We start from the raw sequence: 13,328 nt of genomic DNA on the forward strand, positions 1-13,328 counted from the left end.
GAAATGGGGAGTGTGCATACAGTCAGGCTACGCCTATGTTACAACATCAACAAACAAACAAGAAACATAAAAGGGGGGGGGGGAGCGAGAGAGAGAAAAAGGGGTCGTGTTAACAATGCAGCGTTCAAGGTTGCACCATGACGGGTCAACGTATGCCGCGCGGGCTGCAAGTTCAGACAATGGGGGAAACTGGACAACCGCGGTTTGAAAAGAAAGGGAAGAGTATACACTGAGGTATTCAGTGACTGCTGAGACTGGTTCGGGGGGAAGCGAAGATGGGTGTGCCCCCCGCTGGTCAAGAGAATAGATAGGGGGCACAAAAGAGCATTTCACAGAAGCTAGCAATTTAACAGGAAATAGGTAGGGTCACAAAAGGTTAAACATGAATAGATCACAAAGAGATCACAAACATGAATAGATCACAAACATTTTGAACACATTTCTTATATAGGTTTGCATAAAACTGTGAGAAAGAGCGGAAAATGTTTCGGAAATGCGGAGTGTGCATACAGTCAGGCTACGCCTATGTTACAACATCAACAAACAAACAAGAAAAATAAAAAATAAAAAAAGGGGGGGGGGGAGCGAGAGAGAGAAAAAGGGGTCGTGTTAACAATGCAGCGTTCAAGGTTGCACCATGACGGGTCAACGTATGCCGCGCGGGCTGCAAGTTCAGACAATGGGGGAAACTGGACAACTGCGGTTTGAAAAGAAAGGGAAGAGTATACACTAAGGTATTCAGTGACTGCTGAGACTGGTTCGGGGGGAAGCGAAGATGGGTGTGCCCCCCGCTGGTCAAGAGAATAGATAGGGGGCACAAAAGAGCATTTCACAGAAGCTAGCAATTTAACAGGAAATAGGTAGGGTCACAAAAGGTTAAACATGAATAGATCACAAAGAGATCACAAACATGAATAGATCACAAACATTTTGAACACATTTCTTATATAGGTTTGCATAAAACTGTGAGAAAGAGCGGAAAATGTTTCGGAAATGGGGAGTGTGCATACAGTCAGGCTACGCCTATGTTACAACATCAACAAACAAACAAGAAAAATAAAAAATAAAAAAAGGGGGGGGGAGCGAGAGAGAGAAAAAGGGGTCGTGTTAACAATGCAGCGTTCAAGGTTGCACCATGACGGGTCAACGTATGCCGCGCGGGCTGCAAGTTCAGACAATGGGGGAAACTGGACAACCGCGGTTTGAAAAGAAAGGGAAGAGTATACACTGAGGTATTCAGTGACTGCTGAGACTGGTTCGGGGGGAAGCGAAGATGGGTGTGCCCCCCGCTGGTCAAGAGAATAGATAGGGGGCACAAAAGAGCATTTCACAGAAGCTAGCAATTTAACAGGAAATAGGTAGGGTCACAAAAGGTTAAACATGAATAGATCACAAAGAGATCACAAACATGAATAGATCACAAACATTTTGAACACATTTCTTATATAGGTTTGCATAAAACTGTGAGAAAGAGCGGAAAATGTTTCGGAAATGGGGAGTGTGCATACAGTCAGGCTACGCCTATGTTACAACATCAACAAACAAACAAGAAAAATAAAAAATAAAAAAAGGGGGGGGGAGCGAGAGAGAGAAAAAGGGGTCGTGTTAACAATGCAGCGTTCAAGGTTGCACCATGACGGGTCAACGTATGCCGCGCGGGCTGCAAGTTCAGACAATGGGGGAAACTGGACAACCGCGGTTTGAAAAGAAAGGGAAGAGTATACACTGAGGTATTCAGTGACTGCTGAGACTGGTTCGGGGGGAAGCGAAGATGGGTGTGCCCCCCGCTGGTCAAGAGAATAGATAGGGGGCACAAAAGAGCATTTCACAGAAGCTAGCAATTTAACAGGAAATAGGTAGGGTCACAAAAGGTTAAACATGAATAGATCACAAAGAGATCACAAACATGAATAGATCACAAACATTTTGAACACATTTCTTATATAGGTTTGCATAAAACTGTGAGAAAGAGCGGAAAATGTTTCGGAAATGGGGAGTGTGCATACAGTCAGGCTACGCCTATGTTACAACATCAACAAACAAACAAGAAAAATAAAAAATAAAAAAAGGGGGGGGGGAGCGAGAGAGAGAAAAAGGGGTCGTGTTAACAATGCAGCGTTCAAGGTTGCACCATGACGGGTCAACGTATGCCGCGCGGGCTGCAAGTTCAGACAATGGGGGAAACTGGACAACTGCGGTTTGAAAAGAAAGGGAAGAGTATACACTAAGGTATTCAGTGACTGCTGAGACTGGTTCGGGGGGAAGCGAAGATGGGTGTGCCCCCCGCTGGTCAAGAGAATAGATAGGGGGCACAAAAGAGCATTTCACAGAAGCTAGCAATTTAACAGGAAATAGGTAGGGTCACAAAAGGTTAAACATGAATAGATCACAAAGAGATCACAAACATGAATAGATCACAAACATTTTGAACACATTTCTTATATAGGTTTGCATAAAACTGTGAGAAAGAGCGGAAAATGTTTCGGAAATGGGGAGTGTGCATACAGTCAGGCTACGCCTATGTTACAACATCAACAAACAAACAAGAAAAATAAAAAATAAAAAAGGGGGGGGGAGCGAGAGAGAGAAAAAGGGGTCGTGTTAACAATGCAGCGTTCAAGGTTGCACCATGACGGGTCAACGTATGCCGCGCGGGCTGCAAGTTCAGACAATGGGGGAAACTGGACAACTGCGGTTTGAAAAGAAAGGGAAGAGTATACACTAAGGTATTCAGTGACTGCTGAGACTGGTTCGGGGGGAAGCGAAGATGGGTGTGCCCCCCGCTGGTCAAGAGAATAGATAGGGGGCACAAAAGAGCATTTCACAGAAGCTAGCAATTTAACAGGAAATAGGTAGGGTCACAAAAGGTTAAACATGAATAGATCACAAAGAGATCACAAACATGAATAGATCACAAACATTTTGAACACATTTCTTATATAGGTTTGCATAAAACTGTGAGAAAGAGCGGAAAATGTTTCGGAAATGGGGAGTGTGCATACAGTCAGGCTACGCCTATGTTACAACATCAACAAACAAACAAGAAACATAAAAGGGGGGGGGGGAGCGAGAGAGAGAAAAAGGGGTCGTGTTAACAATGCAGCGTTCAAGGTTGCACCATGACGGGTCAACGTATGCCGCGCGGGCTGCAAGTTCAGACAATGGGGGAAACTGGACAACCGCGGTTTGAAAAGAAAGGGAAGAGTATACACTGAGGTATTCAGTGACTGCTGAGACTGGTTCGGGGGGAAGCGAAGATGGGTGTGGGGCATCCATGGGTGTGGGACACCCATCTTCGCTTCCCCCCGAACCAGTCTCAGCAGTCACTGAATACCTCAGTGTATACTCTTCCCTTTCTTTTCAAACCGCGGTTGTCCAGTTTCCCCCATTGTCTGAACTTGCAGCCCGCGCGGCATACGTTGACCCGTCATGGTGCAACCTTGAACGCTGCATTGTTAACACGACCCCTTTTTCTCTCTCTCGCTTCCCCCCCCTTTTATGTTTCTTGTTTGTTTGTTGATGTTGTAACATAGGCGTAGCCTGACTGTATGCACACTCCCATTTCCGAAACATTTTCCGCTCTTTCTCACAGTTTTATGCAAACCTATATGAGAAATGTGTTCAAAATGTTTGTGATCTATTCATGTTTGTGATCTCTTTGTGATCTATTCATGTTTAACCTTTTGTGACCCTACCTATTTCCTGTTAAATTGCTAGCTTCTGTGAAATGCTCTTTTGTGCCCCCTATCTATTCTCTTGACCAGCGGGGGGCACACCCATCTTCGCTTCCCCCCGAACCAGTCTCAGCAGTCACTGAATACCTTAGTGTATACTCTTCCCTTTCTTTTCAAACCGCAGTTGTCCAGTTTCCCCCATTGTCTGAACTTGCAGCCCGCGCGGCATACGTTGACCCGTCATGGTGCAACCTTGAACGCTGCATTGTTAACACGACCCCTTTTTCTCTCTTTCGCTCCCCCCCCCTTTTTTTATTTTTTATTTTTCTTGTTTGTTTGTTGATGTTGTAACATAGGCGTAGCCTGACTGTATGCACACTCCCCATTTCCGAAACATTTTCCGCTCTTTCTCACAGTTTTATGCAAACCTATATAAGAAATGTGTTCAAAATGTTTGCGACAGCAAAATCATGTAACTTTACTCTGATGAAGGCAAGTCCCGTTGCCGCTACGTAAGTAAACATTGTTTGTTATTGTTCTTGCTGTGTATCCGACTCTTTACTTATACTATATATATATATATATATATATATATATATATATATATATATATATATATATATATATATATATATACGTATTAAAATATCCTCTCTTTTCTTGACCATTGACCTAATCCCGCGCAGGGATAAAACTGAAACCTAAAACAGATTTAGATCTGGTTTGAAGCACCTCTACGAGAGAAGAGCAGACTGAAGGTAAAAGTGTATTAGAAGTTTTTATTAATGCATAGCAGCAACTCGTAAAACTAATAAACAGGGATTACGTAAGATATAACTGAACAAAATAATCGGCAAAAAGGCAAAAAAGAAAGCTCGGCTTAGCCAACAAGCATTTCTTTTTCTAAAATATATAGAACTGATGGAAAAATCTGCGTTCGCAACACTGGTCTTGGACGAGACAGCCATACACGCGTGCCATTTTATTTTCTGCCCAGCCACTAGCAGTTTTTCTCAGTTAAGCATGAAAGTTACTTGAGCAAACCTGTGAGATTACTGGCACAAGTCGAACTGAATCATCGTGTGCTACTTCCCATAACCGGGAAGCGTCGGGATAATCTTACCGTAAATATTAGGTGGAATTATTCCGAGTACCACGTAAAACCATTTCCTGTACCTATCAAATGCGACGAGTGGTAATCATTGTCGCATCGAACACGTTCAGGCAATTGAATATTAAAGAGCAGTAGCAGTAGTAGTAGCAAATGTTTATTAGAGCAAAAGGAAAAGTGAAGATTGCGGTGGGGAATTTTTAACGTTTATTCAAATGAAAAAACCCGGGGGTCTCTTGATAATGCCTGAGACCCCCTTGGGGTAATAGAAGCTATGGTGCACGGTGGGTACGATTGGGAAATACAAGGGAAAATTGTGAGTTGGAATATAGAATGCGGGCGATATATGTGTCCCAGCCGGCTTTTGCTAGTTTAAGTGGGTATCATTAATGTGGAGGAGATCATTCAGAAAATTTGGTATTAAGTTAGCGGGAAAGGGGTGAACGGTAATCCCTCTTTAGTTTTGAAATCAGGTGCATGTCCAAAGGATACGTTCACTAGTGCCCGCAATCTCACAGTTGATGCATACTCTTTGATTAGAAGAATCGTGAAAATATTTTCTCTTCTAATACGGTAAAGACTTGTACCAGTCATAAGTTGTATGACGCGGAACTTGTTGGGAGGGAGAGGAAGACAAAGGAATTTCATAGGGACCATTGTTCACCACCTTGACCCTAGAACCATTTTCTCAGCAAACATTTTTTTCCGGGACCATTTCATTTTAATTTTTGCTTTCCGGGAAATAACCGCAGGTGCCCGTGGTGAGATGGAAGCGTCATGGTTATGCTAGCTCGTGAGCACCCAATAAGCAGGTGCGACGGCTCCTCGAAAGAGATTCACCTACGCGAAGACATACTTGGCGAATACGTACTCGCGAGAAAAGAAAAGCCATAATTCCTCGCGAACAAAAAATCATATTATTGCAAGAAAATAACGTTAACTCCATCGTAAAAACAAATGATTTCGGAATATCAACGCAGTATCGTCAAAATATTGGCGACGCGATCGCGTCAAAACGTCGCTCTGCCGTCGTGGGGTGGTCATGCAACTGCATGGAGATTTTAGCGTCTTTCGCAGATAAAATAATCGTCGTCATTCCTTTACTCAGCTACGGAGTCTTCCTGATGCAGCATAGTTTCATTGGTTTTCACGATCAATATGCGTCATTTATTTTACTCTTGTAGTTATGGTGAGTGGTGTATGTGCAATGACTTCCTATTGCTCATGGAAAGCACTTGTCACCGTCATTGATAATGTGTTTAAGTACAAGCATCTGGATATGTGCCCTCCACAGAGCGCATTTTTGTGGCAGTTCTGCTGGGAGCATTGACTTGAGCAAGGCTTTCTGCTGCACAGGCTTAGTAGAAGGCCTGCCTCAAATGTTCTCGCACGAGAACTTTGAGCAAATTTTCACCACCATGGACTTTTTGTTTGACTCGCGTTTGTTGGACCCGCCGAAGTAGTGCTCTATGGATGTGCATGTGTAGGCATGTTCTTCAATGTTCTGAAGCTTCACGATGAAAGCTCAGGTTTCTACGTAACTGTTTTTGTCCAACGCGAGCAGCACAAAGCAAGACGCATTCCTCAGGGTTGTATCATCGGGATTAGCCGCGCAGAGCAAACCCTTACGAAGCAGGCGCGGATGTGGCAGTGCACTCTGTGCTGCTACCCTACACGACCTGTTGACGAGCAGTGGCCGATCGCACGTGGGCGGTGGGGCGCTGGACGGCGTCACCGCGACCCTGCGGCAAGCGCGTGCGCCTGTGGTGCGCCTGCAGCGGCGGAGGGGCCCGAGCACGGCCTCTCCAGCGGCCGGGTCCACCTTGAGCCACCGCCAACGCGTCGTCCCGGACTCTGGGCGGTGGGAGAGATCGCACTAAAAATAAGGTCCCGCGGGGCAACCTCGTCGTTCGCAGCCACCCGGCGGCCCGCTCGCCCTGCCAAGCTAGGCGAAGAAAAGAAACGCTCTTCCGGGCCCTCGGCGAGCAGGGCTCCCCATTTCGAGCGAACCGACTGGACGCCCAAGCAGCGCGCGATGGCGGGGAGTGCGATAACCGTCCGCCTGGCCGGAGGCAGCCCCTGGGGCTTCCGGCTCCAGGGGGGAAGAGGCACCGGACTGCCGCTGACCATCACCAAGGTGAGCTTCTGCCCACGCTGCAACCAGATCGCCGCCCTTCGCGTGCCGCTGCGCAAGCGGTTCGCCAGGGGAACCGCCGGGCTCCCTTTTTGCGCCGATTTGCGACTAGCCGTTTGGGGAAGAACACATAGACGCGAAATCGATAGGCTTCACCAAGCTCCTTCTTGCCAATTAGGGGAAGCCAGTTTTCCGTCCCTGAAAAGGGAAAGAAACGTTAAGTAGCTTCTCGTGAACGTCTAATTCTGCGTGCTATCCACCATCTGTGACTGAAGTACCCAGCCACGCAGTGGCGCCATGAACTGACAAGAAGACGCAAGAGTAAATATCCAGTGTTTTCAACAAAATCTGGTTAGTTGCTTTTGCGTGCTTGTCGCTTTGGTGGATCCCGTTGTAGTTCTTCAAAGCCGTCACACTTTCGGTTCAGTGCCAGAGCACAGCCCTCTTGGCACGCACCGAGCCATGGAAAGTGTCAGATGGCAGTGCTAACGCAACACTTCCGCGTCAACCTTATTTTTCAGCCGTGCTGGTCTGGTTACGATTGGCTTCAAAGTACAAATGAGGTCCCGCGGGGTTCAAAGCACAATGAAATAATTTTGCATGCATCAGATAGAAAAACTTTTTAAGAAATATAAACAGTGTCCGACAATCGATCTTTTAACGTGACGGATACAATTCCGGCAGAACCTACTACTGTGTTGTCCCATAAATTCTTATTGATCAAATAACTTCTCCGTTTATGCTGAATTTCCCAAATGCGCTGATACTCGTGAGAAAGTTACATTACTGGCAAGAGGAAGCATCGATCTTTCTCTCTCGCTACTATGTAGGGCATGTAGCTTGCACCTCCATTTATTTGCATTGTAGTACAACTCAGCACTGATCTGAAGTTTTCCAGACTGCAAAAGCGGAAAGTAAGGTTCGTAGAAGCGATACCCGCAAGTTTTCACGTTGGTGACTGCGGGGATGGCTAATAGAAGGAAAGCAAGGAGAGCATTCTGAAACAGGGACGCTACCTTTCAGTGAGCGTAGTAGCAGCTATAGTAGCCAGCTCACATCATTGTATAGTTTGGTTCACATTATTTCAAAACTTTTTTTAATTAAGAAATCAACAATATGGACTTTTTACCCCTACTTCTACAAGTAGGGGTAAAACCTCTTCCCCCTAACAATAACTTGTGTTGTCCCTTCCTGAATAAACGTCTTATTCCTTCACGCGCTTTACCTTATCTGATCGCAGTTCTAATTTACAACCTTTCGCACTTTTAAAACCAACCAATCGTAATAAAAAATATTACCTGTGGTCATTTAGCCCTACTTATGCACTTTTAGTTTGAAGATTAACTTCGGCATGAAAATTTTGTAAAGCACTGCGGCAAACCCAGAGGGAAAAAAACTTTTCGGAAAAAAATCCATGGACAGATTTATTTATTGAAAGCTCAGTCGCTCACTATGTGAGACAAAGCCAAACGCACGGAAATGTACGATTTTCCCGAAGCCTATCTGGCAAGAATTGTGGTCTTATGAAAATACACTACATGAAGGCCAGGTCCTCAACACCGAATACCAAACCATAACTCTGCTGCTAAATTTCTGAGCTGAATGCTTACTGAATAAAAGGGCGCTTGCTTCACCTTATTCTATAAGTTGTTCGAAGCATAGAAAAGTGCACCGCACCGTCCTTAGAAATCGGATCAGCTTACTTTTTTCGCCTGCGATCGTACTCGCATTTGAAGAATTCAATTTTTTACTCGCACCATACTTTTGTTACTATTGTGTTGCCTTTTACTTAGACTACTTCACTTTTGTTGCATAGGTTTCACTTAATATAAGTTTGTAGATTCGCTTTCTGTAGGCGTGATTTGTGCATAGCCCCCGCACTTCAACTATGGGAGTGAAATTTCCATACTTCTTCGAGGTAAGCGACTAATTGCTTGTTTATTTGGGCACTAAATACAACACTAAAAATAAAAGTATGGCGTGAAGTAAAAATTTAGTTATAAAAAAAAAAGACCGCCGGCATCAAACGACGACTGATGGCCTGAAGTGAAGCAAACATCATTTTCTTTAGTAAATCTTCACTGCCAGAATTTAGCAATACAGTACGGCCTTGCATTCGGTATTGAGGACCTGGCATTCCTGTAGTGTATTTCATGCCCCTCAGCTCTTATATCCGGAAATAGTATATTTGCGCAAGTGTATATTTAACGCGTAGTGAGAGACCGGCGTGTCAGCACAAAAATCTCTGTGCATTTTAGCAGAAATTAAAGTTTCAAATGGGCGTTCCGCAGCGCACTATAAATATTTTCATGCCGAAGTTATGCTGTGAACTGAAATTACAAAAGGTAGCGTGAAGTAACCTAAGGAATTGTTTTGGTTATTAATTTTAAAAAAATTACGAATAACATATTTTAGTATCTGATAGGGTTTATAAATCTTAGGTGGCAAGCACCATGGCTTAGACTAATTTGGCTATACGTACATATATACACACACACACGCACACACTACATACATACATACATACATACATACATACATACATACATACATACATACATACATACATACATACATACATACATACATACATACATACATACATACATACATACATACATACATACATAATGTTTGCGGGTAAGTGTCATCCCTCATCCCATCAACTGCAACAAACTTAGCTTTGACTCCAGAATTTAAAAAAAAAACGTTTCAATCAACAAATATAGTCTCAAATCATGACATCAATAAATAATTCCCTCATTACAATAAACCAAGTTCAAATAGGTCTAAATACATTATTGCGCCTCACAGTTAGTCCTTTTGTATTTTGGCATCACGTTGGAGTCAAGTGACGTTGTAGCTCGCGAAGGATGACGAAGTTGACGTGCCCTGCTTGAGACGTCCATTAGACGAGACCCGACGAAGTTCCGCACGGCTATTTATAGGCTGATTGCGACCGTAAGTAGTAGTACAGTCGTCCACACGTTTAGCTATTGATGATGATGATGAGATTCTTAATTTTGTTATTCAAACAGGACAAAAAGTCTGGCCTGCCAAAACCGTTTAGGACTTAGGTGGAAGAGCCTGGTTCTCATCACGAGCAAAAGACAGTAATAACCACCGACAAAAGGAATATACATGTCAAAGCAAAAGAAAAATAAAGGAACAAATTCGGGCAGTCGAAGTGTACATTAAGATATATGGCAAACACATACACACAAGCGGGGAGATGCCGTCAGTAAATTTAATTTTTATTTTTCAAAAGTTTTTTTTTATTTGGTCCTTGTAGCTGGAACAGCAGATTAAACTTTAGAGTGGAATCTTTAAAAAAATTCTGACGAAAAAACTGTTCAAGAGAATTTGGACGACTTACGTGACCCCCTAAACTTTAGGGAAATGCAGGAGTTGTGACTAAATTACATTACACCAAGGCAGGCGAAGACGATGAGTAGGTAAAGCGTTGCTCAAGCTGGGACACTCGACGAATCAACGTAGTAAGATATGTCATGGCAAACGGACTTATTGATTGAGTAAATTTTATTCAGAACAGAAGTAGGTAAAAAATTGGCCGCGAACCTGCTTGCTTCACTGCAAATGCTTCACTGCGAAAGATGACTGCAGTCTGCCGCCCCTGCCACGCAAATCCGCTCACCGCTCTCCCACCTTACGATATTGACCTCTTTTCTGGCTACCCTCGTGATTAATTGAATGGAGGTATGTTCAATGCGATTCAGTTTTGCCGCCTTCGCACTTCTCGCGAGCCATCTGTTGGGACAGCGCGCATCTTTTCCTTTGTCTTCTGTTTCTTGCTCTACCTGGAACAGCATGAGCGGGAGTCTGCTCTTTTAACGGCGGTCTTGTTTAAGCTTGTCACCTGTCCGTGCGGATCTACAACAGAAAACTATCATATTCGACGAAGTGGAGCGGGGAAAATGCTAGGCAAGAAGTGTTAGGGAGATTAGCGAGGAGCAAGGAGACTAGTTAGGGAGGTCCCGGGAATCGAGCCACTGGGACACCCCAAAGGCCCGAGGTGTACGGGGTTGGCAGCGGCGGGGAACAATAACATGTGCAGACGATTGTAAAGAAACAAAAGTTGTGTTGGCACGCAATGCGGAATACCGACAAGGAAAAAAAAGGCCAGGTAGTAAGTAAACCAGTATAACAGTCAAATGGGTTAATTTTGAAGCGGAAAAAAATAAACCTAACAAAAAATTAGGCGCACGTAGCGTGTAAAAGCCATTCCATCTCGCTTTCCGAGGCCGCCTCATTACGAGATGGGAAGGCAGATGCACACATGAGTTTAGGAGGTTGGCAAAAAACAATAAAAAAAACGAAAAAAGCGGCAACGTAACCTTAAACACAACAGAAAACAAATAAAAGACCGCCGCCGCATAAAACAAAAGAGAAAAAACAGGGGAAAAAACGCTTCGCATGATCAGAGTCTAACCTGGGTACAACGAGCGTCTATCCGATTGCGCTTTTTTCCCTTTATTGCATGGGAGAAAACGCTTGAACATGACAGTACGAGGACCCTACATAGTCAAGCAAACAAGGGAATACACTAAAGTTAGGACAAGCACAAATACATCCAACTTCATGCAAACACACACAAACGTTCAAAAGAGGGAACCAGTCGGGTGGTTGGTCGAAAGAATTCTACACACTATGTACAAACGCCTCAGTACCTAGGAAATATGACTATTCCGGGCGCACAGCCTTTCCTTCGGATTCGTAGCGTGGCGTTGGCTTTGGACTTTGGCTGAGTTGAAGTAGACTTTGGCTTCGGACTTTGGCAGTTTGGACTTTGGACTTTGATTTGACTCAGCTCGCACTGAGAAAGCTTCGACTTTTAACCATCTTTCTCTCAGAAAGAGGCAGACCTGCGAAAAGCGAAGTGAAAGTTAGTGAAGACCACCAGCACCGGTGCTTCCCAAGTCTCGGCATCTTAATTGCGCAGGTGACCGAATTTTTGTGCTTGCTTTCATCTCGCATGAGCTGACGCCTTTTTGAGCAATAATAACACCTTGTTTTATTCAGTTGCTATCATAAACACCAACCCCACGTGCATTATTAACTAAACCAATGCGCACACTCCAGGTTATGTACCACGTACATTTTGCATCAAACGTGGCTGAGGTCTCCTTTGGACATGGAGGAGTTACGCCGGCCGTTTCCGTAGTTTGGGATGATTTTGCTTTTACATAGTTCTTTTTGACGAATTCTTCCAACTTTTTGCCGGAAGGCTGCATCGAGGGATAGAGAGACAGACGGATCACAATTCGCCCGTTTAACTAGCCCCCCCCCCCCCCCCCCCTTTCCCAAAATAAAATACCGTCTTTAAAACGGCCCTCGCTCCTCGTGAAGTCAAACAAACACGATGCCGCATTTCACGCTGCTTCGTCAGGATGCAGCGCTGAAGCGAAATTGAACTCTGGTGCGTACATACGCGCATGCATAGATACACACATACAGGGATGAACACGCATGCGCAGAAACGTTTATGTGACACAAGGAATAATCAGAATAATTGAATATTGCTCCACTTGGACAGGCGCAGGGTTCATTCGTCAAGATGGTCCTTCCACACACACTAAATGCGAGCGTGTATAAGGTGTTTGAAAGAAGAAGAAAAAACACCAGGCATTTAGACAGTTTCTCCCCGCGCGGAACAAAACTTTTTTGGCCAGCAGTGCGTAGAGAACTGCCGTTGAGCACGACAAGGCTGGGGAAGTACCACACGGCAAACTAATCCTAAAATCCACGCATAGGAGAGGAGATACCCGGCGTCTTTAACTGAGCCCTTCAAACGCCCCAGTCGCACGCTTCCCCGCCACTGAGCCGGCCTGCGTTAGCCTGAAAGACGACCGCCCACTCACGTCAGGACTGTTTCGTTCGCCGGATCTTGATCTGGCGCAGTAGAACGAGGCCCGGCGAGAACGTTGGCTCGCATCGCTCGGCTCAGTGTCGCGTTCTGCTCGGAATAGAGTGGCCCTCAGAAGATCCCGGGAAACCTTGTTAGTAGCTGATGGGGTGACGCAATGTTCCCCGTTCGTACGACCGGGCTCCCCTGCTTTGCCCTCGGTAATTACGAACTGTTCTGAAACAATTCCCTGTGCCTTTTTGTCTTTCCTTCTGGTGTGTGTTTGCCTTTTGTGCGTTTTATGATTTCCTCCGTCTGACAGGCCTAAAACCCTTACGTCTCATCCTGAGGAGATTAGCCCGCAACTAATGGTAATATTGTTTCTTGTGCTTCAGGCCAGCCCGCTTTTCAAATTATGTGATTTCAAGGTAAAGCTCTTAATATTATTATTAGTAGTGCCCGAAATGGCAGTTGGAGGAGACGGAAGCTAACCAGAAGTAGTAGTGTTTGCTTTATTTTGTTAAACCGAACAAAAAGTTTACCTTA

At 44.7% G+C, this 13,328-nt stretch overlaps 1 protein-coding gene across 1 annotated transcript in view; it reads left to right on the plus strand.

The window, feature by feature from the left end:
- The first annotated feature begins 6,668 nt into the window (after nucleotides 1–6,668).
- LOC144148487 (uncharacterized) overlaps nucleotides 6,669–13,328 on the plus strand; it is a 124,175-nt gene continuing 117,515 nt past the window's right edge. Inside the window, exon 1 of the mRNA XM_077680023.1 lies at nucleotides 6,669–6,922. Within this exon, the coding sequence (XP_077536149.1) occupies nucleotides 6,821–6,922 (102 nt within the window). The 5' untranslated portion in view covers nucleotides 6,669–6,820. The remainder of the gene's footprint in view (nucleotides 6,923–13,328) is intronic.

Source organism: Haemaphysalis longicornis, unplaced genomic scaffold, assembly GCF_048455015.1.
Source record: "Haemaphysalis longicornis isolate Haplotype H1 unplaced genomic scaffold, Haemaphysalis longicornis Haplotype H1 scaffold_1, whole genome shotgun sequence".
NCBI lineage: Eukaryota > Metazoa > Arthropoda > Arachnida > Ixodida > Ixodidae > Haemaphysalis > Haemaphysalis longicornis.